This window comes from Barbus barbus, assembly GCF_936440315.1.
Source record: "Barbus barbus genome assembly, chromosome: 46".
In the NCBI taxonomy this organism is placed as follows: domain Eukaryota; kingdom Metazoa; phylum Chordata; class Actinopteri; order Cypriniformes; family Cyprinidae; genus Barbus; species Barbus barbus.
In genome coordinates, this window is record NC_136724.1 from 21,737,085 (window position 1) to 21,763,582 (window position 26,498).

At 35.6% G+C, this 26,498-nt stretch overlaps 3 protein-coding genes across 7 annotated transcripts; 2 read left to right on the forward strand and 1 right to left on the reverse strand.

Annotated features, from left to right (window-relative positions):
• Window positions 1-56: 56 nt before the first annotated feature.
• On the forward strand, window positions 57-4,734 carry LOC306864738 (uncharacterized protein). 2 transcript variants are annotated; one of them, XM_079408940.1, is made up of 8 exons: window positions 57-394; window positions 1,052-1,381; window positions 1,652-1,828; window positions 2,071-2,109; window positions 2,471-2,518; window positions 2,887-2,937; window positions 3,042-3,089; window positions 3,409-4,729. In XM_079408940.1, the coding sequence occupies exons 2-8, from the start codon at window positions 1,150-1,152 to the stop codon at window positions 3,735-3,737; spliced, it is 924 nt and encodes a 307-aa protein (XP_079265066.1). In that variant the 5' UTR covers window positions 57-394; window positions 1,052-1,149; the 3' UTR covers window positions 3,738-4,729. The 2 variants fall into 2 exon arrangements, with proteins under 2 accessions (XP_079265066.1, XP_079265067.1); XM_079408941.1 differs by lacking the exon at window positions 1,052-1,381 and having other exon boundaries at window positions 3,409-4,734.
• LOC306864736 (dynein axonemal assembly factor 3-like) lies at window positions 2,398-9,103 on the reverse strand. 4 transcript variants are annotated; one of them, XR_013783808.1, is made up of 15 exons: window positions 9,058-9,101; window positions 8,875-8,964; window positions 8,714-8,796; window positions 8,477-8,589; window positions 8,268-8,361; window positions 7,797-7,957; window positions 5,934-6,110; window positions 5,336-5,458; window positions 5,119-5,241; window positions 4,732-4,954; window positions 4,501-4,615; window positions 4,329-4,403; window positions 4,058-4,226; window positions 3,575-3,686; window positions 2,787-3,506 (listed from the first exon to the last, which is right to left on the reverse strand). XR_013783808.1 is itself a non-coding variant. In XM_079408937.1 (14 exons), the coding sequence occupies exons 3-13, from the start codon at window positions 8,793-8,795 to the stop codon at window positions 4,088-4,090; spliced, it is 1,425 nt and encodes a 474-aa protein (XP_079265063.1). In that variant the 5' UTR covers window position 8,796; window positions 8,875-8,964; window positions 9,058-9,084; the 3' UTR covers window positions 3,308-3,686; window positions 4,058-4,087. The 4 variants fall into 4 exon arrangements, 3 of the variants coding, with proteins under 3 accessions (XP_079265061.1, XP_079265062.1, XP_079265063.1); XM_079408937.1 differs by having other exon boundaries at window positions 3,308-3,686; window positions 9,058-9,084; XM_079408935.1 differs by having other exon boundaries at window positions 2,398-4,226; window positions 9,058-9,103.
• A 6,050-nt stretch (window positions 9,104-15,153) lies between these two features.
• On the forward strand, window positions 15,154-22,356 carry LOC306864611 (butyrophilin subfamily 2 member A2-like). The gene is made up of 5 exons (XM_079408727.1): window positions 15,154-15,370; window positions 18,176-18,254; window positions 18,367-18,696; window positions 20,214-20,261; window positions 21,297-22,356. Exons 2-5 carry the CDS (start codon window positions 18,218-18,220, stop codon window positions 21,581-21,583), a joined length of 702 nt encoding a protein of 233 aa, XP_079264853.1. The 5' UTR covers window positions 15,154-15,370; window positions 18,176-18,217; the 3' UTR covers window positions 21,584-22,356.
• Window positions 22,357-26,498: the final 4,142 nt, after the last annotated feature.

Genomic DNA, 26,498 nt, shown 5'->3' on the forward strand with positions numbered 1-26,498 from the left:
GGATTGCCTGAGGGAAGTTCCTGAAACTGTTCCTGTGCCTGGCCATTCTGGTGCTCAGTGCTCTGTAGGGCCGACCAGATGCAGTTCAAAGAGGAAGTGTCCTGGTGTGAGGGGTCCAGAATGATTTTGCCTGCTCTTTTATTCACTCTGGATAAGTACAGTTCTTGGAGAGTGGGGATAGTTGTACCAGTTATTCGCTCCGCAGTCCGAGATCCACTGTAGACATCCCAACTATAGATAAGAATGTCAAAGTACGATTAAAAGCATGTTTTTGCTGACGGCTTGACTGTGGTTTGTCAAACAATGGCTTGACGGCAGTCACATGACAAAGTGGAATCAGAGAACTGGAAGACATTTAACGGTAGTAGACAAAAACAACTTGGGGAAACAGAAGGTAAGTAACTGATCAGTTTCAGTCTCTATAAGTGGATATACTTCTGAAAGCTTTTTAAATGTTTATTTCTTTTGTAATGTCACAAGTAAAAAAAAACGTAGGGCATACATTTAACAATAAGATGTGATGGCTTATTCATGGAAATATCATTTAGTTTCAAAGACAGAGAAAAAAGTGGTGTAAAAATGTTGCAATAAATGTATCCCTGCCCAGTTTGTGGAGTGATAGTTTGAATCCGAAAGAGTTGTTTTGACAGACAGACACAATGAAATCAGTCACTTTATGTAAATGTGTAGTTGACAAATAGCCAGTAAAAATGTTTTTTTTTTTTTTTTGAAGAAATTCATATTTATGTGAGAAAGAAAGTTTAATTTTGATATCAACAATATCAGCATGTTTTTTTTTAAACAAAACAAAATCATTTTCATCAACAAAATTCAGTCTCTTTCAAACAGTATGTTAAAGAAACTATTCTATCCCCCCTGCTGCATGTGGGGCACAACTAAATATGATTGATATTCAAACTATATTCTTGCAGAATGATTGACTTATCTGCTTTTCTACACCAAGTTCCAATATAGTGGAACTGGTAAATCAAAGATACTCTGTGACAGGGAGTATTCATGCTATTGACCATGTTTCTCTGTCTTGAAAAAGACTTTAGACTTGTCACTCCTATTGGAACAGTATCTGCTGATACTGGATCAGACGTCATCTTACCTGTTCATCTCTCACCTGAAACCAGTGCTGTGTCCATGGACATCAGATGGTGTAGAGGAATGGAATTAATCTTTCAGTTTAATAACGGGCAGGAAAGAACAAATAATGATTTTGAGAACCGAGTGAATCTGTCCATCCAGGAGCTGGAGAGAGGAAATCTTGCTCTGACTTTAGAAAATATTCAATTATCAGATTCAGGAGAATATACATGCAGTGTTTTTCATGATGGATGTCTGCAAACGGGAATAGTTCACCTGCAAGTGAATGGTAACATATTCTGAAAACTGAAGTTGCAACTTCTCTAGCTCATTTTGTAATTTATTCACAGAAATATGATTCATTGCATTGAATAATTACATTTTATGCTGACTACTCAACTGTATATTTGAGTGCTGTAAATGGCAACATACCAGTGCTCATATGTCATATCTCATATAGGTTTCTTTTTATCCCAAGATAGCACATATAAAAGATCTTGTGCATTTTTTTTTTCATGGCTGCAATGAAGTAATGACCTTGACATTTGGTTTGTTTTAGAGCTTCAAAAGAAGAAGAGTGATGACAAATTAGAGCAGCTGCAGGACGTCCTGGGAAAAATGCATTTTGATTTTCTGCGACAAAAAACAAACATGCTTGAGAAAACACTAAAAGTGCTTCAAGAAACAATGGATAATGATGACAAGAATAAAAAGAGAAAGACTAAGACATCTCTTAGTAAGTTTGAAAGACAATCCTCCAAGATGAGCTTCCTTTAGATTATTGGCTGTGAATAAAGTAAAAAAAAAAACACTTCAGAGATTTTTATTTTGAAAGATGATCAGAGGATCCTGCGATGTTATGTTAACGGCAGTGAAATTGTAATTATGAGCCATTAAGGTTTGATTTATATTGGATGCAATTTTGCAAGGGATCTAAATACGAAATGATAATCTTCTTTATCCTGTGATTGTCTTCAGTGGTGGAAGACGGCACAACAGAGACACAGTCAACAGAAGGTGAGAGAACATGACATTTCTTACTCACTTGTGGTACATTACATGGTGGGAAAACTATATTATGCAGTGTATAAAATGCCAGTAGGAGGTAGACAGGATAGATACTTTACTTAATATAGTCATTGTTTATATAAATGTTTTCATAGTGTATATATATTTTTTCCACATGTAAGCTTGATAGATCAGTGTTCTATCAAGAATTACCTTAACCTCAAATATATTTGTTGGATTAATGGTCTTTGAATGCTTCCTCTAGATTATTTTTAAAGGTATTCTAAATTTTCTTTTGTATACGTAGACTGAAACTACATGGCAAAGTTTACAGACTTCCTCTGATTAATTTAGTTTGCTTCAATTTTAGATCCTACACCTAGGCGTTCAAGTAGTTCTGAAGGAATTCATCCCCTCGGTAAGACATCACTTTAAATGAATATGTGTGCATGCGTGTGTGTTCAGGTTTTATCTATATGTTGGGGAGTAGATGGCCAACGGTCCTCATGAGGAAAACATTTTTTACATCATAATTTGTAATGATTTAATGTACATCTAACAATTCATAAATACCATTAGCTCAATATTAAAACAATGGACTTCAATGTAAAGTCTCCACCATGATAAAACAAATGACATGTTTGAGTACTATCTGACATTTTGAGGATGAATTAGAGAATACTGTTACTGTAACTCATTACCTGTCAATTAGGTGTTTATTTAAATTGCATTGTATGTAATTTTGCAAAGGATTTACATGTTTAATGCATTATATTCTTTGTCCAGTGATGTCTTCAGTGGAGGAAGATAGCACAGTGGAGACCAGGTTAACGGAAGGTGAGATGTTTTAGCTGAGAGGCATTATTGGCACACTTTCAAATGGACTTTAATGGTGATAATCATTTTTTATAATTATCAAAAAATGTTTACTTCAATTTTAGGTCCTGCATCAGAGCTTTCAAATAGTACTGAAGGAATTCGGCCCCTCAGTAAGATATCACTTTGAATATTATTTGGTTGTGTGAGTGTGTTCAGGTTTTACCTTTATGGTGAGCAGGGAGCCAATGTTAAAAAAAAAAACATGCTTAATGTCTTAAAAATAAAATCTAAAAATGCAGAAATGTTCGTCTGTATTGTATTGTGTGTTAATATACACATCTATAGTTTTATCCCCAGTAAAGTCGAGCAGTTCCTTGTTTCAGAAAATAAAATCTCTTTGCTTGTTTTATTGTAGTGTTAGGAAAAGGCGAATTACCGCAAACATTACAGTCCATGTTTTGCTTTTTTGCTTGTGTGCCAATATTGCAGTGGAAAGAGAGAGCAGTGATCAAAACATAAGACAAACAAGAGAAGAGAGCAATGCCCCTGAGCAACAGTTAACATCTCCAGATACATCATCACGGGTTCTGCAAAGAGAAAGAATATCACCAAACGCAATGATTCTGGAAAGGACACAAGAAAGAAGAGTACTTGCCATTGAGCAAGAGCGATCCTCCCCAGCGGTACAATCACAGGCACAAGAAAGAGAAAGACCATCAGAATCAGCAGCAGGAAGTAGGACACAAAGACCAAGGAGGCCAGAAGACCTAGCACAAAAGAGGCATGAACGAACCGAGAAAAACTGCCAGATTATGTAATTAAGTTAGTAACATTTAGGGGAAAGGGAAGTGGTGTGTGGCCAGGTATGGTGACCCATACTCGGAATTTGGAATCATTCTTAATAAATCCAGAATAAAGTTGCTGTAGTCTTAGTGATTTCAGCTTTTTGCTATAACATAAACCACCTGCCTTTACAGAAAATGAGGGAACTACAGCTACTGTAAGGATGTCTTTGTTTTTTGTGCATTTTACATTTTTAATACTTAAGTTTGTGCTGAAATGTGCAGACATCTTTTATGAGTTTATATACACATAATTTTGTAATTCAAATGCATATGGCTGATGTAGTGCAAAGTACATTTGTAAAGCGTGTATCTGAAAATGTCCTTCAGTCTTTTTTCCGTGTGAATATTGCATATACGTCACTGCTCTGGTCGTGCGTTGCTGTGAATCCTGATTCTTCAGCGATCTCCTTCACTCTGTCAGCAAAACCTGACACTTGCTCTTTTGAAATGTCTAGCAGAAAGCTGAAAAAAACAAAAAACAGATCATAAAAAGGTGATCATGAGCACAAATGTAAGTCATTTAGTGGCAATGTTTGTATTTTTGTCTGTGTGTGATGGACTCACTTTGCTAACTCTATTACCAGAGCAGCATCAGGCGCTGCGATCTCTCTCAGAGAAGAATCCAGCTGATGAACCATACTGAGAAGACAAGACAGAGATTGTGTTATCAGCAGGTATTTTTATGTTGTTCACTTGACACACAAACTCAAATCCTCTGTTTATGAATGGGCTTTACCTGGCTGAACAGAAGATGGTGTTAAACAAGCTCCTGTACTTATTTTTGAGAGGAAGTTTGCTGAGTGAGTCTGGAGACAGAAATGACACTTTCACTCCACTCAAGTTCAACAAATCTGCAAAAACGCACAGGAACACAAAGCAAATGTATAGGAAGCTGTAACTTAAAACTGATTGTTTCAGTTTGACTGTCAATAAAAGTACATTATGTTTTGGCATAATATGATGTTACCATGAGCTTGTGTCTTTTGCTCTGCTGGATGTTGCTCAGGTTCAGTGTGAGTTTGAGAAGCAGGTGGATCATTCTGTATCTTCTCTTCCGTTATGATACTGTCTGTGGGTTGACAACAGGAACTTGATTGGTTTGGTTCATCTTTGTTCAGTAAAGAGCTCCCTCTAGTGGAAAGACATTCAAACAATGCCAGGACGTTCACTTCTGAAATATCCTGAGCTGTCTGAGAAAGAAAGATGGCCAGAGAATGGTTACTCATGATGCAAATGTTATTATAATGAAATATATAATATTCAATATAAATTAAAAGCTACAAATGTGGTCTTGTACTTTTATGAGATTTTCATCTGTGACTTTGAATGGGAGGTAATGAACTAATTCTTTCACCTTCACATGTTGGTTGTTCTGTTTCTTCAGCAGGTTTTTGTTTTCTGTCTCTATGCCAAAGGATAGATACGGACTGGAGACGATGTCACCCCAATATCCTCTAACAGCAACCTGATCTCCTCTCTGGTACAAACACACAACAGTTGGAGTTGCATGACAGTGTTTCATGGGCCACACAATAACAACAGCTATTATAGTAGAAAGCCAATCTACTCACATGATTGAACACTCGCGTGGAGAGCAGACTCTGATTGGCTGTTTGGTAGAGCCCCTCCCTCATCTCAAAAGCCACACCACTTTCCCTCCATTTCACATACTGATGTTTGCCAATGACACCACACTGAGAAAAAAAAAACCACTGGATTTTGTAGAATAGCAATGAAAAGGGGTTATTTCATTAACTAATTAGTTTTTACATTAAAAAAAACTTAAGTTCAACTTAACTGTTAACTAAAATAAATATTTAAAAACATCTTCGTTGTCCAGTTAAGTGCTAAAATAAAATATATGGACATTTTAAATAAACATGGCAAAAAACAACAAAGTTGAAACTTTATAATTGAAGTGAAAACATAAAATACAAAAATGAAAACTAAATAAAAAATAATAACTATAATAGTATATAAAATAAAATGTGGAAATATAGAATGAGTGTCTGCTATTATTAGCTAATACGTAAATTAGGTGTTAGCACTTACATTTATTACAAAATATTACAAGTCTATGAGCTTTTATAAGTCTAAAAAGTAAGTTTCATTGCACTGCTCTGATCGTCAGGAGTAAAGATGCATAATAATGTCAGATGTGGTACATACGTCGCTCTGGTGCAGTTTCATAGTGAGATCCCAGTCGAAACAGCCCAGTCGTGAGTCGTAGCAAGTCCCCAGGTGCTGCCGAACACGGGCGTCCCAGACCTTACGTACACTCGCTGGCACTGACGGAGGCCGCTCCCACAGTTTAAAGATCCGGACCAACTCATCTCTCTCCTTAAACTATGATAAAACAGAAGAGTGGATACTACTGAGCTGAGTTTGATTATGGCATGCCGTATAAATGCAAATACAGGTCCTTCTCAAAAAATTAGCATATTGTGATAAAGTTCATTATTTTCTGTAATGTACTGATAAACATTAGACTTTCATATATTTTAGATTCATTACAACACAACTGAAGTAGTTCAAGCCTTTTATTGTTTTAATATTGATGATTTTGGCATACAGCTCATGAAAACCCAAAATTCCTATCTCAAAAAATTAGCATATCATGAAAAGGTTCTCTAAACGAGCTATTAACCTAATCATCTGAATCAACTAATTAACTCTAAACACCTGCAAAAGATTCCTGAGGCTTTTAAAAACTCCCAGCCTGGTTCATTACTCAAAACCGCAATCATGGGTAAGACTGCCGACCTGACTGCTGTCCAGAAGGCCATCATTGACACCCTCAAGCAAGAGGGTAAGACACAGAAAGAAATTTCTGAACGAATAGGCTGTTCCCAGAGTGCTGTATCAAGGCACCTCAGTGGGAAGTCTGTGGGAAGGAAAAAGTGTGGCAGAAAACGCAGCACAACGAGAAGAGGTGACCGGACCCTGAGGAAGATTGTGGAGAAGGACCGATTCCAGACCTTGGGGGACCTGCGGAAGCAGTGGACTGAGTCTGGAGTAGAAACATCCAGAGCCACCGTGTACAGGCGTGTGCAGGAAATGGGCTACAGGTGCCGCATTCCCCAGGTCAAGCCACTTTTGAACCAGAAACAGCGGCAGAAGCGCCTGACCTGGGCTACAGAGAAGCAGCACTGGACTGTTGCTCAGTGGTCCAAAGTACTTTTTTCGGATAAAAGCAAATTTTGCATGTCATTCGGAAATCAAGGTGCCAGAGTCTGGAGGAAGACTGGGGAGAGGGAAATGCCAAAATGCCTGAAGTCCAGTGTCAAGTACCCACAGTCAGTGATGCTGGTGTTGGTCCACTGTGTTTTATCAAGGGCAGGGTCAATGCAGCTAGCTATCAGGAGATTTTGGAGCACTTCATGCTTCCATCTGCTGAAAAGCTTTATGGAGATGAAGATTTCATTTTTCAGCACGACCTGGCACCTGCTCACAGTGCCAAAACCACTGGTAAATGGTTTACTGACCATGGTATTACTGTGCTCAATTGGCCTGCCAACTCTCCTGACCTGAACCCCATAGAGAATCTGTGGGATATTGTGAAGAGAAAGTTGAGAGACGCAAGACCCAACACTCTGGATGAGCTTAAGGCCGCTATCGAAGCATCCTGGGCCTCCATAACACCTCAGCAGTGCCACAGGCTGATTGCCTCCATGCCACGCCGCATTGAAGCAGTCATTTCTGCAAAAGGATTCCCGACCAAGTATTGAGTGCATAACTGAACATAATTATTTGAAGGTTGACTTTTTTTTTGTATTAAAAACACTTTTCTTTTATTGGTCGGATGAAATATGCTAATTTTTTGAGATAGGAATTTTGGGTTTTCATGAGCTGTATGCCAAAATCATCAATATTAAAACAATAAAAGGCTTGAACTACTTCAGTTGTGTTGTAATGAATCTAAAATATATGAAAGTCTAATGTTTATCAGTACATTACAGAAAATAATGAACTTTATCACAATATGCTAATTTTTTGAGAAGGACCTGTATATCAGATTAATGTATGCTGGACCTTCAGAAGACTTGTATCAAGCCAAGGGTGGCTGTGTGAGTCAGAGGACAGAGTGTTTGTGATGGACAGAGAGAGCTGAGCCGCAGCGTGTTTTAACGTCTCTTCCGTCTCTTTGCGAATCTCAGAGTTTCCAAACACCTCCAGAAACACTTCTGTCTTCTCTGGAAAAATACAACACAAATAAAACCCAAATTGATGTTACCTGATGCAAACATGCACGCAATACATGACAATTATAGTGTATACAAAAACTAAAACAGAAGGTTTTTTGTATTTTCTGGAGATTGCATTATTTCCTATATTTCCCTGTGAAACAATAGGAAAGGTCTAAATGTCAGAATAAAATAGTTATTATTATTTGTAATATGCCTTGTGTGTGTGTGTGTGTGTGTGCGTGTGTGTGTATAATTATTATTTTTATGGGATATAATTTTAAAATAGCAGAAGCAAGGTCATATATGAAGTACATACTGTGTCGACTCATGTTCTCAGGGTTCAGAAGTGATAAATAAAGTAGCAATAGCTGCCTGGCAAGCACCTCCATGCTGTTCTCAATCACCCAAACCTGCAACAAACCACACATCTCATTATTAATACAGCATGTTCAACACAACTGATTTAGAACACTGTAATAAGTGAATAAACTCAGTTCACATGCTGCATGTAACAGAATCACTCACATGTAGCGTGTCTGTGTCCATCAGTCCAGTGATGGTCTTGAGGATGTGTCTGGGATCTGCACTGCCCACCAGCAAAACATTCAGCTCTCCATGCGGCCTCGCTCTGTGTGTGTCTGTGAATACACAATCATGAGAATTCAAATATAAAACAAACTTTGATGTTTTATAGATATTTGATGGTTTACTATGATTAGTGATTTCTTCTGTTCTTTCTGTGGTTTATTAGTCTGGTTTTACCTGAGTTCAGGAGGTCTCGAGCAGGCCCGAATCCCCACCAGGTCACACACCCCGCTCCCTCAACAGTCCGACCGGCGCTCATTCTTCACAAATAGTTAGAAATTGTAAATTAGGATAGTGCCTGACTGCGAGTATCAAATAATATTAACCCATTAACTTACGGTTGATATTAGTATCAAAAGTTTCAGCGGACTGATGTTGACTTAAGCAGCTGACCGCACTTACATTTCATAGCAATATAGGTATCGATGCTAGTACAAAAAAATACATACATTACATTTACAAAGCATGTATGAGCAGAAGTATGTGTAGCCGTATACATAACAGATATGTGTGAAACTCACCTCTCGCTCCTCGTGCCTTATAAACACAAGCTAAAGTTTGGAAGGCGGTTGCTTAGCAACAGGAAGCGCGTGACCATAGATATGGCATATATATGAAATTTTATCATTGTAGGGTTGTGTCCACACATTTATATGCAAATGAAGATATTTTGCATCCAATGTCTCCTTTAAAATTAAATTATTATAATTTTAATTCAAGTGATGAAAGATTTGGAAAGTCTGACAGTAATCAGTGTTGAGCCCCACTCTAAGGTTAACCCTGCCTGCTTTACATCTATGAAAATGATTGACAGTTGAAAACATTAGAAATTTAGAAAAGTAATCAAATGTAATCAGTTACATTTCTTTAATAAAGTAATTGAAAAGTTACACTACTTATTACATTTTAAGTAGGGTAACTTGTAATCTGTAACCTATTACATTTTCAAGTAACCTTCCCAACACGGCAAGCACATGTATTGATTGATAAAATGCAATGCAGGTCAGTTAGTTTTCCACAATGTATGAGGCTTTACAGAAACATTATGCAGTAAAAATATCTTAAACTATGTAAGGTCCTCTTTTAGTCATTAAAATTATGGATCGCTTGTTTGAAAAGAATGATTTGCCTTTATATTTATGCATTTAGCAGGAGAAATTTTTAATCAAAATGTCTTTCAAGAGAGGAAAAAAAAAATGGTCAAAGACCCAACAATATTTGTAATGTAGAATGCAAAGTTTATTAGTTCTTAAAATATATATAAAAAAATATATATATATAACAAATGTATATGTGACCTTTATGTAGGATATATTATACAATCTAGCCTTTACATTAACATTCGACAGATTAAAAAGTAAAAGTGAAAGAAATTATAAGGTGCGTTCGACTTCATGCAGCACTTAGCAGACCGATCGTCGGCTGACTTGAAGCAGTGCATGCCGGTTAGAAATATAGTTTTTTTTTTTTTTTTTTTTTTTTTTTAATTTTTTTTTTTTTTTTTATTATGCCTTACATCAGAACAATACAACGAGAAACAATCAAGTGTAAAAGAAACATAGAAAAAGATGAACAACATTAGTATAATGAAACAGTGCCAGAGGACAGAACAAAATATAATAGACAAATAAATAAAAAAAATTACAAACCTTTTTTTTTTTTTTTTTTTTTTTTTTTTTTTCTGGGGCCTCACTTTATACAATAGCATACCTGCTTACAATATTATGAGTTCTAATAGCCTTTTTGTTTGTGCAATTACACAGGACTTTACAATACAGCTTGAAATCGTTTATAAAATGAGAAAAGTTTGGTCTGGAGCCTGACCACTTCATTTTATGAATATGAAACTTCCCCATAAAAATTAACAATTGTATGAAGTATGCTTTATCTTTATCAAATCCATGATCACCGAAATATATTATTACATCAAATCCACTCAGCTGCAGAGAAATGTCCAACATTTTCTTAATAAATAACTCCACATCAATCCAAAATATTTTTGTATGTATACAGTGAAAAAATAAATGAAAAATAGTTTCCTTTTCACCTTTACAGAAATCACAAGAGTAATCAATTTCTAATTTAAAACGTTCCAGCACATGTTTAACTGGATATATTCTATGCATTATTTTAAAAGAAACCTCCTTTACTTTATTAGTAATATAGAACTTGTCTACTGTTCGCCAAGCTTGACGCCAATTCACTTCTCCAAATACAGAAGACCAGAAAAAGCGAGCTGGAGGATAAACAGTGTTATTAAGTATATTCCTAATATAGTTATTTGAGAGTCTGTTTTGTATAATATTTGTATTACCAATAAATATTTTACTCTTGATCTCTTGAAAATTCAAATCTTTCTCCTGTGATGCACTTCTGAGAAGGGTCAAAACTTTTTGAGGGATTGCATCCATTACAACTGCAAATTCTTTAGGTCTAACTGGTATTTTAAATGTATTAATAAATTCCTTATATGTTAATAAAACTCCATCATTGTTTAAGAGCTGGCTAACTACTATAATGTTGTTTTCAAACCAGTAATCAAAATATAAAGATTTATTTTTGTATAAGATATCTTTGTTGTTCCAAATATAATACCTCCTTGGTGAGAAATTATGTTTGTAGGCCAGCGTCCATGCCATAAGAGCTTGTTTATGAAATTTTGCAAGCTTAACTGGTAGTTTTTCAATTGAATAATTGCATTTCAACAAAAAATCGAGGTCACCCAATTGCTTAAATAAATATTTGGGAAAGGAGTTCCAAATACTGTCTTTATTTTTTAAGTACTGAATAAGCCAATTTATTTTAAATACATTGTTTAAAGTATCATAACTCAACACCTCTAAACCACCATTATCTTTGGAGTTGCATAAAATTTCTTTTCTCAGGTAATGAGGCTTATGTTTCCAGATAAAATCAATAAGCATTTTATCCAGTTGTTTTGTAACTTTAGGAGGAATATCCAATGATAAGGATGTATAGACTGATCTGGAAATACCTTCAGCTTTTGACAGAAGTACCCGCCCCTGAATTGACAAATCCCTTTGCAACCACATATTAAATCTCTTACTAGTTTTTGTAATAATTGGACTGAAATTTAAATCATTACGCAAATATTCATCTTTACATATAACAACTCCCAGATATGTTACTTGGTTTTTAATTGGAATATTATGAAAATGAGTCAAAGCACATTTTTTGAGAGGAAACAGAACTGATTTATTCATATTCATTCTTAGACCTGATACTTCTGAAAATTCTTTTATACAGTTCACTGCTTTAATGATTTCATTCAAATCTTTCAAAAATAAAGTAGTGTCATCGGCAAACTGACACAACTTAAATGTTCTCCCTAATGCAGCAATTCCTTGAAAATCATCTTTTCTAATGTGAAGGGCCATTATTTGCGTAGCTAACAAAAACAAAAAAGGGGAGATCGGACACCCTTGCCTTATTCCCCTGCCTATATTAAATCTGCCAGAAGTCCCCCTTGATAATTTTACAGAACTGGTACACCCTTTGTATAAGGTTTTGATAGCATTTTGAAAATAACTGCCAAAGCCAAAAAATTCAATAGCTCTGAATAAAAAATGGTGTTCTATGGTATCAAATGCCTTGTGAAAATCAATAAACAAAATAAAACTATCCTCTAAAATATATTCGTTGTAGTCTACCATATCTAGTATCAATCTAATATTATTACTAATGTGTCTTCCTTGAATAAATCCGGTCTGTTCCTCATCTATGATACTTTTTAATCCTTGTTTCAGTCTTTTGGCAAAAATTAGGGCAAATAATTTGGCATCATTATTTAATAGACTAATGGGTCTCCAATTCTCTAAATAAAGAATATTTTTGTTTGGCTTTGGGATTAATGTAATAACACCTTGTCTTAAAGAAGCGGGTAATTCCTCTCTTTCAATGGATTCTATGAACACTGCTAGCAAAAAAGGAGCTAACTTGTCTCGAAAGACTTTATAAAACTCACTAATAAGCCCATCATTACCTGGAGAACGATTATCTTTAAGGTTACCAATACATTCTATAACTTCCTCCAATTTTAAATCATCTTCACAAAACATCTTGAAATCATCATCAATAACTTTGGCTTTATCTTTAACACTATTTAGAAAGTTATTCAAATCAGAAGATACTAATTTAGAAGTATATAAATCTTTATAAAACTGAGCAACAAATTGTGAAATCTTTTTTTCATCCTCTATAACTGTATTATTAATTAACAATTTACTTAAAGAAGTCAATTCACCATTCCGTTTTTCCAAATTAAAAAAATACTTAGTGTTTTTTTCTCCCTGTTCCAACCATTTATATCTTGATCTGATAAATGCACCTTCTGCTTTTTCTTCATAAATGTTATCTAGTTGTTCTTGTAATGATGATAAATCTATTAATTCTTGCATATTCAAATCACCTTTACTGGACAATCGCATTATTTCTTTAATAACCTTATATTCTTTTTGTCTTTTAATTGAAGCTATGGATTTCCCCATTGAAATAGCTAAGTTCCTGATTTCATATTTCATCATCTCCCAATGTTGTCCATAAACATTCATTATTTTAGCTTGAGACCAGTGTTTGTCAATTATCTTTGAAGCCATTATTTTAAAATAATGATCATCTAATAACTTTTTATTCAGTTTCCAATAACTTCTTTTGAATTTCGATTCAACTGGACCATGTACATTAATAGAGATTGACGTACCCTTGTGGTCTGTTAAAACTGACGGCTCTATACACACAGATTGAACACATTGTTCCAGTTCTTGTGATATTAGGAAAAAATCAATGCGTGATTGCTTAGAATAATCTTTGTTATTCCATGTATACATCCTTGTGTCTGGATATTTGAGACGCCAGATGTCAACTAAATCCAAACGGGTACATACATTTTTAATTTCACAATGAGCTTCATTTCTTCTTGATGGCCATCGATCTAAATCTTCATCAAATACACTATTGAAATCACCTCCCCATACAATATTTGCCAGGGGAAATTTATTCTTAATTAGTTTCAATTTAGTTTCAATATTTGTAAAAAACTCATTGTTAAGTTGTCTGTTATTGGTGGCGTATGAATTCACAAGAGTGTAGTGAGTATGATCAATGTTAACATGTAATATTACCATTCTTCCCAAATGATCAGTTTCATGGCTTAGGACCTTACCCTTGAAATTTCCTTTTAATATAGCGACCCCTGCAGATCTAGTGGTGCAATGCGAAAACCATATGTCATTTCCCCATTGACTTCTCCAAAATTTTTCATCTTCCTTACAGGCATGCGTTTCCTGCACAAAATAAAAATCAACACCCTTTCCTTTACAAAATAAAAATAAAGATTTCCTTTTCAAAAGATTACGTAAACCTCTGGCATTAATTGAGAAAACAGAAATAGACATTTACGGTTAGAAATATAGTCCGACTTGAACCGGCGCCGACCACACGTCACTGTCACGTGTGGCATCAAAGTACCGCGATAGCGTTTCGAGAGCAGACGGTTGACTCAGCCGGCGCAATTTCTCCAGAGCGACTGCGGGAGCGCTGATGACGACACAGCTGTTTCACGATTGGCCAAATTCACCACATGACAACAAGGACGTGTATTTCGGGTTTATTCTGACAACTTCAGTCCCACTAATGCTCATATACGGACTTTCAAAAAAATAAAAATAAATTAACTTTTCATGTCATCTTCATCTCGTAAATCATGTTTATTAAAAGATTACAATTATTTTTACTGCAATCACTTTTTTGTTAATTCGTTTATATAGGTTTTGTGCATAGGTTTATTTTGGACCTTTTTCATACAGACCTTTTACAGTATTAAGCTGCATAACCTATTTAGATAATTTTTTTATGGAATAAATCAAATGTCAATCTTACAGACTTTTAATATAATGTGGTCATCATGGATTCTGATTGATACTAATTGTCTAGTTGCTGGGTTCATCCATCTTCACTTGCATGTGATTACTGCCAACAACTCTGGCTGGATGTCAACTTAATACAACATTCAGATCACTTTCATAAGCTGGTATAAATCATAATAGAAAGGCAAATAAATTGGGCTTATCCGTAGGCCTGTTCATGGTGTTCACGTATGAATGTTCATGGTGTTTTGTCTTACTGAAATGTGCTTACCTAACTGGAGAAATAGTAAAATAAGTAAACAAATATGTAACATCCTAATTCTTTTATCTGAAAACCACATTTAGTACATACAATTATTATCTTCATAGATTATTTTTATTAAGTTGCAGTAGCAAAAACACACATAATGAATCGTGATGACACCCTTTCAAAATATTACATACATCTTAAAGGTTTATTAAAACATAAACCAACATAGTAATAAAAAAAGAATCACTTCTAATGAAAATTGTTAAGTGTAATTGCATTGATTGGTTAGTATTAGAAATAACGAGTCACACTGGTGTTGGGTATGGTCCCATGTCCCTTTGGATATATAAAAACAATACTTATTACATTGAACCTTTACTCACTTTCGTTGCTCATTGTGCTCAATTTCATACAACAATAACAGCATTTCTATAGCTTCCAGTTAGTCTGCAATAAAGCAAGCAAACGCCACGTGATCTGCCATGACTGAGGTAGATGCAGCAAACTACGAGAGCCCCGAAGTGTCCGACTTAACGACTCCGTTTTCAACTCCGCCCCTGACTGCAAGCGGCTACTCTCGTTGACCACCGTCTGTAGCCGTGCTTCAAGTCGAACGCACCTATAGTAAATGTCACGTGATCAGTTCAAACTCACCTGACCTGTCTGGGAATCACCTTTGTCGCTGTTAACAGAAGGAAGGTAAGCAAATTATTATTTATTTTAAGAAATTTGATACATGCTGTAAGATACAAACTGATCGTATAGGCTAAGGTGAGTTATAACCACACTATGAATGTGCGTCTTATTGTTGATTGTATCGAGTTTTAATATCTCTTTAAGTGGACTGGTGTAGCAGTCGATTCTGTTCCCCATCGACGAAGCGTGTCTGCGTAATAAACCCGACCAAATTAATCAAACATTGCCCTAAAGCAGTGGTTTTCAAACAAATGGGTCGCCAGGATGATTTAAGGAAAACGTATGTAACTAAGTTCAAGACTCAGGAAAGAAGCAACTAAACAACAAAACGAAAGTAACTTGCAGCCGCCTCAGTTCAGAATCAAATATGTATTTGTGTTTGCGCTCTGTTTTTGCAGCGTTGTACATTGTAGCATATTTAGAGACATGTCTGTTGATTTCTATAACGCAATGAATCAGAGGAGTTTTAGTGAGTCAGAATCCACTCGGTCTGTAGTGCAGTTCCCTTCCTTCCTTCCTTCTTTCTATATATATATATATATATATATATATGTGTGTGTGTGTGTGTGTGTGTATATACAGACCCCTCCATAAGTATTGGAACAGTAAAGACAAAATTGCTCTGTTGGCTGTGTCGAGACATTTGCAAATATGATTAAAAGATGAATATGAGACAAAACTACAGAATGTCACATTTTATTATTAGCCGTTTCAACACATACATGTTTTACCAAATAAAAAGAACAGCACTTTTAGAGTTCATCCCACTCATTGATGTGAGCATAAGTATTGGGACAGTTGAACATAAGGCAGATATAAAAGATTAAAAGCTATTATTTAGTTGCAGATCCCTTGCGCACAATCACAGCAGTGAGTCTGTGACCCATAGACATCACCAGACTCTTGGTCTCATCCTTTGAAATACTTTTCCCAGCCTTTAATGCAGCCAATCCCAATTGTTGCTTGTTTTGGGGAGTTTCTGCCTTTACTCTCCTCTCCAGCTGGTGAAATTCATGTTCAATCAGATTTAAATCTGGAGATTGACTTGGGCAATAAGACTTTCCATTTCTTTGCTCTTATAAATTCCTTGACTGAACTGGCAGGGTGTTTTGGGTCATTGTCCTGATGCAATATGAAGCACTTCCCAATGAATCTGGTGGCATTTTCTTGAATATTGGTAGGTAAGATGGTTTTGTACCCTTCCAAATTCATTCTGCTACTGTCATCATACATTAAGTCATCAGTAAAGTTGAGAGGGCCTGTCCCAGAGACAGCCATGCATGCCCATGCCATGACACCACCTCCACCATGCTTTACAGATGAGGCTGTATGCTTGGGATCTTTTGCAGTTCCCTTCTTTTCTCCACATTTTTGCTTGCCCATCACTTAGATAAAGGTTCATCTTTGTTTCATTGGTCCATAAACACAGTTCCAAAACTCTTCTGACTCACCTTTATGCTTTTTTGCAAACTGCATCAGATAAATCAATCGATCAGTCATTCAAAATAGCTCAGTTATAAATTAGCAGGATGACCACAAAATGTTGTCACCTGAATGACTGTTCTTGTTGGCATATGAAAGCAATGGATCCAAACCTATGAGGAAATTCTATATGACAAAACTCGAGGTGTTTATCCATTTGTCATAAAAAAGAGCAGAAATATTTCATTTGCAGATGTTCCTCCAATTTCCAAGTTGATGGTAAGCAAACTACTTTAAGTGATAACTCTTCAACACTGACATGTTTTCTCATAGTGAAGTGAGGTATAGTGATACACCAAGACTTGATACTAACAAGAAGTCAATGCTTGTCAAGGAACTAACTGACTTGAAGCGACTAGCACATTGACAATAACCTGTTTTCCAATTTCAGGGTTTATGGGGTGGATAAAAGTATTGTGTTACTGTTATACAGATCAACTATTGAATCGATAATATGTTATGGTTTTACAATATGGTTTGGCAATTTGACTGTTAAACTTAGGTCACAACTTCAAAATGTGGTTAGAAAAATAATTGGTATGTTGTCCCCACTTTCTCTTCAGGACATTTTTGAGAGGTCTGTTAGGAAGCAGAGTCTTAAAATTATTGGTGACCCAAGCCATATTCTCCATAAGGAGTATGAGCTGATGCCCTCGAGCAGGAGATACGGGGTTCCAATCTGTAAACTGAATAGATAGAAATTTTCTCTAATTCCATTATCTGTCAAATTATTAAATAATAAGTGATTGTTGTTGTGGGTGAAGGTAATGTGATGAGTAACATGAAATGTTGGTGTATTATTAGTATTAGGAGTGATATGTTTTTTTGTTTTTGTGGGGGGGGGGGGTATTGAATAATTGTATTGTTGTATGTTTGATCTGCTCTCCTGTTTGCCTAAGACAAATTTCTCCTAACGGAGACAATAAAAGAGAAACTTGAACTTGGAACTTGAAACTAATAATTACCTTATTAGATCTGAAGTTTAGTCTTTTGAAGTTTTAGACAAAATGACAACAACATTTGTAACAGACTCATTTATTGTTTGATTTGATCTAATTTACAAGAATTTATGTGATTTTATTATTGAGCATTTTTCAGTATCTTCAGATAATAGCACCATATTTACAGCACATCCGTTTTATCCATGTTAAACTATTTAGCTAATATTAAAGTTCAATTTAACTACATTTTATTTATAGGTTTAGAGGTTTGAATGCAGTTGAAACTTAATTTACTGTTCATAAATTTAAGGATTGTTAAGAACAAAAAAGCTGCAAAAACATTCATGGACACATTCGTATTGTCATACTTTGTTTTGTATTACAGTGGATTTTCCATCAGTGTCTCAGATGTGCAGAAATACTAAAAATGGCTGAAGCTAAAGAAGTCTCAAAAACTAGTCAAGGCAAGTCAAAAGACAAATTATGTATAACTGTAATGCTCACTGTACATACAACACTATTACGAAAATTGCATTTTTATGTTATTGTTATTATTAGTATTCTCTCTCTTTTCAGAGCTTTCTCTTGTATTTCCATCTGACACTGTATATTTTAATCCTGGAGATGATGTTATTCTATCATGTCATCTTGAGCCAGCTATCAGTGCTGCTTCAATGGAGATCAAGTGGAGGAATAAGTCTGATCTGGTCTGTCATTATAAGGATGGACAGGTGACAGTGAGCAGAGAATATGAGGGTCGAGTGAGTCTCTCATTGGAAGATCTACACAATGGAAATGTGTCTTTGACTCTCAGAGACGTCAGAAGTTCACAGAGGGGCCGCTATATTTGTGAAGTCATCCATGAATGTCAAACAATACAAGATACTGTTGTTCTTCACATCAGCTGTAAGTATTCAACTAAGGTTATCCATTAGTCAGAAGATCTTCAGTTTGAAGTCGTAGAAAGCTGAAATTGTTCCTCTCAGCTGGTAGAGTGTTGTGCGAACAAATGCCAGGGTCACAGGTTTGATGCATAATCATTGCTTTAAAGCATTTTTACAAAAAGAAATTGCAGTAATAATATCTTAAAGGGGTCATATGATGCGATTTCAAGTTTTCCTTTCTCTTTGGAGTGTTTCAAGCTGTTTGTGCATAGATAAGATCCCTAAAGTTGCAAAGACTAAAGTCTCAAAACCAAAGAGATATTCTTTATAAAAGTTAAGAATCCTTCCTAAAACGGCTCATTTAAAGTTTAAACACGCCCCCACTTGTCTACATCACGATGTATAAATATTTGCATAATGCATCCCAAAAGTGCACGTGAGGAAAGAAGACGTGGTTTCAGTAACCGCAGTAGTGTTGATGCAGGCATGCCAGGGAGACGCTGTGTGTTTCTAGGCGAAAGCAAAAGCATTTTATTTGGCCTTCCGAATGTAGATGCATTTAGGAATCATTAAGATTATTTACAACAGAACAGCACAACCCAGATATTCGAATTTGTGCAACGCATTTTATGGACACTTTCGTGAACCTTGGAGAGGAGGTAATTCTGACTTTGCTATAACAATCTGGCACTTCTGAATCTGGTGTGTGACTGTAAGTATGTTTTGTTATTAGTTTAAGTATTTGCTTTTGACTCTTCAAATGCAGAGTTTTGTGCATTGTGTGTGTGTGCGCGCACATGAGCGTGTGTGTGTGTGAGAGAGAGAGACAGGGTCACATCACAGTGGAGTCAGCTTTCTTAATCGTGGCTTGTGTACTGCAAATATATACGAGCATCATCACTGTGTCTGTCATGCGACTCTGTTCCCCTTTCGGGCTTGAACTGATGGTAAAACTAAGGACATTATTAACTGTCTTTATATTTACTATGAAAGCTGAAGCGCAGGATTATTGTAAGGGGCGTTACATTTCCGACGCATGCTTGTGGTGTTCGGCCAATCACAATGCACTGTGTCAGCTGGCCAATCAGAGCAGACTGCGCTTGTCAGAAGGAGGGGAAGTGTTTGAGAGAGGCGGGGCATAGAGGAACTACAACAATGGACAGTATTTGAAAAATAATGTGTTTTTTGAACATTAAAGCATGTCAACATATTCTGTTACACCAAATACACAAAATAATGATCTTTAAAATAGCATCACATGACCCCTTTAAACTCTGTTAAGGTCCTCAATGATGATGCTATATTGATAATGTCTGCAATGCGCTTAGAAAAGTACACAATTCTGCTACAGAATGCACAACAATTTCAGGGAACCTAAACTTTTCTTCAAGAAACACTCAAACAAGATGAAATGAGAAATAAAGCTTTCGATAAGTCCGTGAGAGGCAATGAGAAGAAAAAGGTTTATATATAAAGTAAATTGCATTTTTTTTATTTTGATTAATAGTGTTTTTTTTGTTTGTTTGTTTTTTATTTTAGGCCGTCCTGCAAGACGTTTAAGGAGTAAAGAAGGAATTCCTCCCCTCAGTAAGATATCACGTGTGTGTGTGTGTGTGTGCATGTTTATGTGGTTTATGAGGACACAAATTTGTATTTGTAATACCTATGACAGAGGTATTATAATATGAAGGTGGTTTATGAGGACACTGCCTATGTCCCTGTAATTCAAAAGGCTTAAAAAACATACTAAATGGTGTTTTTTTGAAAATCTAAAAATGCACAAAGTCTCCTGTGAGGGCTAAGTTTAGGTGTAGGGTTGGTGTAGGGCAATAGCACACACAGTTTGTTCAGTATAAAAACCATTACGCCTATGGAGAGTCCCCATACACCACAAAAACCAACGTGTGTGTGTGTGTGTGTGTGTGTGTGAGAGAGAGAGAGAGAGAGTCTGCAGATGATCAGAGAATACAGTATAGCTATAACGAATGAAATGGTAGTTGCTTTGTCTTAGTAGTAAGAGACTTCATTAGTTTTCATTTAATTTTGTTGTATATAAATTTGTAATCCATTAAAAAACAAATAACATGTTACTTTAATATTTTTAATAACATTTTAAATAACAGTTTATTGATATCTTTTGATTGCCTGCAGTGGGAGATGATGGCATGATTTGCAGTACCATTGAAGGTGCATGTGTTTTGTGATTTGGTTAGTTTAAAGTCGACATGAAATCAAAATGGACTTTATTTACTTTACTATTGCACATTGCTAGTCTTGATGTTAACAATTAATCCCTGCAAGTTAATCCGCTGAAAAAAAAAAAAAATTGCCTTGGTAATCTTTAATCAAAATCTGAACATTTTCTTCCGCTCTGGAATGGCGTTCCTTTTTTGATGACGTCAGTTTGACGGCTTGGGCAGAATATCCTTAAACACACCCCTCCGACCGTTAGGTTTCTATGAGTGAGAGACAGAGAGGAGGAGCGCTAAAATAAAACCCTGCCCTCTATTCAGTATTCTGTTTCTGCTGGAAATACGTCACTACACTGAAATAAAGTTACTTTAAAAACTTACTTTAATGTAATACATCTCTTGTTTCTCTGCTTGTGTGTCAATATTGCAGTGGCTAGACACGATGATGGTCAAAACAGAATACAAACAAGTGAAGGGAATACTGACACTCAGCAAGAGCTGATACAGCCAGAAGCAGGAGAATCAATCATTGTAGCTGTAAGGGCAAGAACACATGGACGGGAGAACCCTGGAACAGCAGTACAAAGTATTGCCACAGAGCAAGAGAGATCCTCCCCAGCTGTACAATCACAGGTACAAGAAAGAGAAGCACCTCAAGTCTCATCGCTAGCAGGAAAATCAACACAAACATCAGAGAGGCCAGAAGATAGAAGATAAAGGAGGAACTGGAAAATATGGAGAAAAACTGTTGGATAATGCAATTATTAAACACAAATAAGAAGATAAACGAGTATTATGGGGGTTAAGCATGTAAATAGAACAAACTTAAAGTGTTAATCCACCCCAAAATGAAAATTTTGTCATTAATCACTTAGAAAACCCCATGTCGTTCCAAACCCGTAACACCTTCGGAACACAATTTAAGATATTTTGGATGAGAACCGGGAGGCCGGCTCTCTATCCATTAGGCCACAACTGCCCCTAATTTATAAAAATCTATTTTAATTGATAAAAAATCTTTCAAATTTAAAAGACTAGCAGAGTCCACACCACAACTACAGTGATAATGGCACAGAGGAACAATATTGTTGAAATCACTTTCATAATTTTTTTTCCAGCTGATGAACAATAAACACATTGATAGACAATCAGAATCCATCTGAATCCAAAGAGCTCAAGCATATAAGTGGCAGACGACAAAACTGCAGTGCGCACTTATAATAAACAGTGTCATCATGCTTTGATGTGTATATAGCTAGTTATTGTTAGTTATCTTAACCAACTGAAAAAAAACAACAACTGGCCTTTTCTAATGAAGGCTTCCTTATACGGTTAAAATAAGTTCCATGGTTAACATCACTTGAAGATTGCTTTAAGTTGTTTCAAGTAGGAGGGAAAGCTATTATGATTAAAAATTAAGGGCACGTGGGTTTTTAAAAAACATTATGTACTTGAATAAGTCATTTCTAATAAACACTGCAATATTCCATAAAAAATGAATTGTCAACTTTGATTTCATGATTTCACTTTAAAAACATGGTTGCTTAAAATTCACTCCTGACATTCACACCTATACTAATTCATTAACTAATGTACATCCTTCACTCAAATTGTATACAGATATTATTAGGCTATTACTTAAAAAATATAGTAGTCTATTAATAAATTATTAATATATATTTAAAAAATACAGAAAACTAGAGGACTGATAAAAATGTGGAAGTCTGTCTTTAAAATATCTAAATTTAAAAACTTAGAAGTGCAAGGTGAATTATGACAAAGAATTATTGAAATGAGTTGAATGATATTTCAAACTTCGAATCCAAAAAATAACTATATTTTGGACAGGAATGTTATTCCAGGACCAACATAGATGTTGATCTTGGAGGATCTTGGTCAAATCATGTGACCCTGATACTGATGGTATGATTCTTTTGCATTTTTATTTATTTGTCAAGGTATGCTATTTTATATTTTGTGTGCTTCATCCACCACTGGAAAAAAAGGCTGCTAGTTAATTTATTAATTGGAAGTCAGATCCTTCTTATCTGGGCCCGTATCCCTAAAGATTCTGAGAATCCTCTCAGAGAGCTGCTAACTTAACCTAAAAATTCCTTGCCAGGAGTTTTAGCTTAGAAGTGATTCCAGAACATTTTCAGTGAACTCTGAGCAAGGAATGGATGGAAAATCCTATCTTAGTGAGGAGGTGTGGTTGACCCCGTTGCTAGGTATGAGTCATCATTTCAAAAGCCGTGATTGGTTGATCCTACAAGTTTGATGAAAATGAACTTTTGGTGATAATGAGCAAAGGATGTACCCTCAAATCAATAAACATAATTATACACTCTAATCTTATGCAGACTGTAATTGTAAATAATATTTCACATTCAAGAAAATATCTGGAAAATGAATAGTAAGCTGTAGGGGTTATAGCCTAACATTAGAATCTAAAATATGTGAAAACTTAAGCTCATTACACCCTGTTCAAATAATGATTTGTGTCTTATTTGCTCATATTAATATCCTAGCTGGCATATTTTGTACTTTCACTCCCATATGGACCCCATTGAAAACAAGATGGCCTATCTCAAGGGGCTGTCCTTAATGAAGTAGTAATTGCATCTCTAAGGAGATCCACAACAAACATGATTCCTGCACGATCCAATCTGTAGCGTCTCAATAATTCCCTGTCATCCAGTGTTTGCAGGACATCTCTCCTGCCTCCTCTGTTGGCCATTTTGTGCAGCTGCTTAGGGGAACTCCTAAGCCACTAAAAGTCCTCTTCCCTGCGCTAGGAATCTTGAGGAATAGCTTTTATATTAACTGGGATTTTCGTGTCACTTTTAGGGGAAATTCTAAGAAAACGTCATGACTCGGAGAATTTTCTTAGAATTTGGCCGCTAGGAGCCACTTTTTGCACAAAAATTCTTTAGGGATACGGGCCCTGGAGTGCAAACACTGGGCTTGACCCATGAACATCTGAAAATTGTGCCGATGTTTTAGATTTTACAGTTTGCTGATTTTGCGTAACGCAACACCAGGGAAAACACCTTGCACAGAGCTGGTTTTGGTGGTTTCAGTCTCGAGAAGGTGGAATTAATTTTAACATTTTAATTTAGAATCATTTAAATACATACAATATGGAAAGCTTTTAAAATAGCTTAGGCCTATGTTTTATTTTAATGTATAATATAAATTATTTGTTTGATTAACTTGACTTCTCATGCTTTTAGTGCACCAGAGAATTTACATTCTCTTAAGCATAGAAGTGAATTGTGTGAACTCTCTTGTGAGAAGTGAAGCAATCTGACACTCTCCATGTTTTATGTGATTGGCTGTTTGCTGCAGATGTCACACGTTCGTGTGCACACATCCAGCTTGTACAATCTTTCTTTTGTTCTTTCATTATAAAAGTTTAACTACCCATCCCTGAACTTTACTCTCCTGCTGCCCTTCTGTCCTCCACTTATTGCCACCTGCCAGAGATTCATCTTACACGCTTATCAGTTACACTTATGTACAGTAAACACATTTTACATTGAATATTCAGTTTTGATTTTTTCATTGACGTAATCCAGCCTTGATGATTCATATCTTGCACAGATTCTCAAAAGTGACTACAGTAAGTGAAAGAAGGTAAGAAATCAGTGTTGTTTCTCCTGATCATTTCAAACGGAGTATACAAAAATCTAGGAACGCTTTGCTGTTTTCAACAGGTGGAAAGTAACTGAATTTGTTTATGAATATTTGTGATACACAATACAATTTTATTCAACAAATAAGATTTGTCCACAGTATGAATTTACACAAATACACTGTATAACCCTCATACTTTTCAGTCATAGCTAAGCTCACATGCATGTGATTACTTCCTTTTTATCTTTAATGTCACTTTTTCATGGAAAATGAACAGCTATTCTCATTTTAACATATGAGAAATTTAGCCACTTCCGTGTTTGTAACTTATCTAGAGGTTGCTGTCTTATCTGTTCTGCCTTGATAACATGGTTGTGTATTTGTATAAAATATGTGAGGTACTTTCCTAATAAAATTAAAAAGGGGTGTTTTGACTGGGACTGTTTAATAAAATTTGTGTAATGATGTTTTATTAAACCTTCAATAGTTCAAATTATATTACTTATATTAATTTTTAATGTTATAACTTTGGTTCAGTTCAATTCAGTATGTTTGTGTCAGTCTTCTGTCGTGTGTGTCATGTGTTCCCACCTCATGTTTCCTGTCCTTGTCTAGTGTGATTATTAGTTAATTCTTGTCCAGCTGTGTTTGTCTCGTTATCTATGATTGTCCTGTGTATATATAGTCCTGTCTAGTCAGTTTGATTTGGTCTGGTCTACTCGTTACTCCCCGGTGTGCCTTGCCTTGTCTTGCCCGGCCTTGTTTGGATTTATTAAAGACTGTTATTTTGAGTTTATCCTCAGCCCTGTGTTCCTCGTTCATCCTCATGTGTGCACCGTGACAGTTTGTAGCAGAATATACTCAAGCACCCTTAAAAATAAACATTAACAGTCTTGTACTTCAAACAATGTATCCATATCCAGAATTACACTTTCATGGTGCCATACTATATATTTTAGAGTACAGTTTAGAAAGACGATGATTACATTTAAACACATTGATTTTTTCCCCCCTTTATACCATAACATAATTTTTTTTATATTGTCTGATTTAAATTTTTACCTACTTCAACTATGCTGAAGTGTTTATTTGAATTAAAGAGGTTTAATTTGAACTGATTTACTGCTCATCTATCTGTACAGTTTGTTATAGGTTAACATCAACATTTATTAATTTAAACTGTGTGTAAATTGTGAAGACATGTTCATGAAAACAATTTGTTTTCTAGGTTTAAGGTGTTTTTTTTTTCATTGGAGACTCTGAAATCCAGAACTATCAAAAATGGCTGAGGCTGAAGAAGTGTCAGAATCTATGCAAGGCAAGTCCAAAACTTGTGCTTTTACTCTTTATGCTTGGTTTAACACGAATGACAAATGCTTATTTGCAGTCTCTTTTCTCTTCCTCAGAGTTGTCCCTTGTTTGCCCATCTGACGTTGTATTTTTTGACCCTGGAGAAGATGCTGTTCTATCATGTCATCTTAAGCCAGCTGTCAGTGCTGTTTCAATGGAAATCAAGTGGTGGAATAAGGAGGATCTGGTCTGTCATTATAAAAATGGACAGATGATAAAGAGCTATGAGGGTCGAGTGAGTCTCCCATTGCATGATCTGTACAATGGAAATGTGTCTTTGACTCTCAGAGACGTCCGAAGATCACAAGGAGGGCACTATGTTTGTGAGGTCATTCATGAATGTCAGACAATAAAGGAAAATATTTTTCTCCATATTAGCTGTAAGTATTGAGCATGTTTCATGTTTGAAATATGTTAATATATTTCAATGACTTTTGACACCAAGTTCCAACTAGTTTAACAAGTAAATAAAAAATAACACTCTACTGTGTTAAAGTACTATTATTTAAGCTATAAATGTATTTCTCTCTCCAGCCGTAGACTTTTGTCTCGTGGTTCCTGCTAGAACTGTTTTTGCTGACCCTGGAGATGTCATCTTACCTGCTCATCTCTCACCTGAAACCAGTGCTGTGTCAAAGGAGATCAG

What these genes read in the sequence shown, in the direction of transcription:
- LOC306864738 (XM_079408940.1), top strand. Translation starts at nt 1,150, where the DNA reads ATGGACATCAGATGGTGTAGAGGAATGGAATTAATCTTTCAGTTTAAT. An exon ending in AGAGACACAGTCAACAGAAG is followed by an intron (nt 2,110 to 2,470) that starts GTGAGAGAACAT and finishes CTTCAATTTTAG; the next exon opens with ATCCTACACCTAGGCGTTCA. An exon ending in TGAAGGAATTCATCCCCTCG is followed by an intron (nt 2,519 to 2,886) that starts GTAAGACATCAC and finishes TTCTTTGTCCAG; the next exon opens with TGATGTCTTCAGTGGAGGAA.
- LOC306864736 (XM_079408935.1), bottom strand. Translation starts at nt 8,795, where the DNA reads ATGAGCGCCGGTCGGACTGTTGAGGGAGCGGGGTGTGTGACCTGGTGG. An exon ending in TTGATACAAGTCTTCTGAAG is followed by an intron (nt 6,111 to 7,796) that starts GTCCAGCATACA and finishes GTTTTATCATAG; the next exon opens with TTTAAGGAGAGAGATGAGTT. An exon ending in GCAAAAGACACAAGCTCATG is followed by an intron (nt 4,616 to 4,731) that starts GTAACATCATAT and finishes GCGTTTTTGCAG; the next exon opens with ATTTGTTGAACTTGAGTGGA.
- LOC306864611 (XM_079408727.1), top strand. Translation starts at nt 18,218, where the DNA reads ATGGCTGAAGCTAAAGAAGTCTCAAAAACTAGTCAAG. An exon ending in TGTTGTTCTTCACATCAGCT is followed by an intron (nt 18,697 to 20,213) that starts GTAAGTATTCAA and finishes TTTTTATTTTAG; the next exon opens with GCCGTCCTGCAAGACGTTTA. An exon ending in AGAAGGAATTCCTCCCCTCA is followed by an intron (nt 20,262 to 21,296) that starts GTAAGATATCAC and finishes TCAATATTGCAG; the next exon opens with TGGCTAGACACGATGATGGT.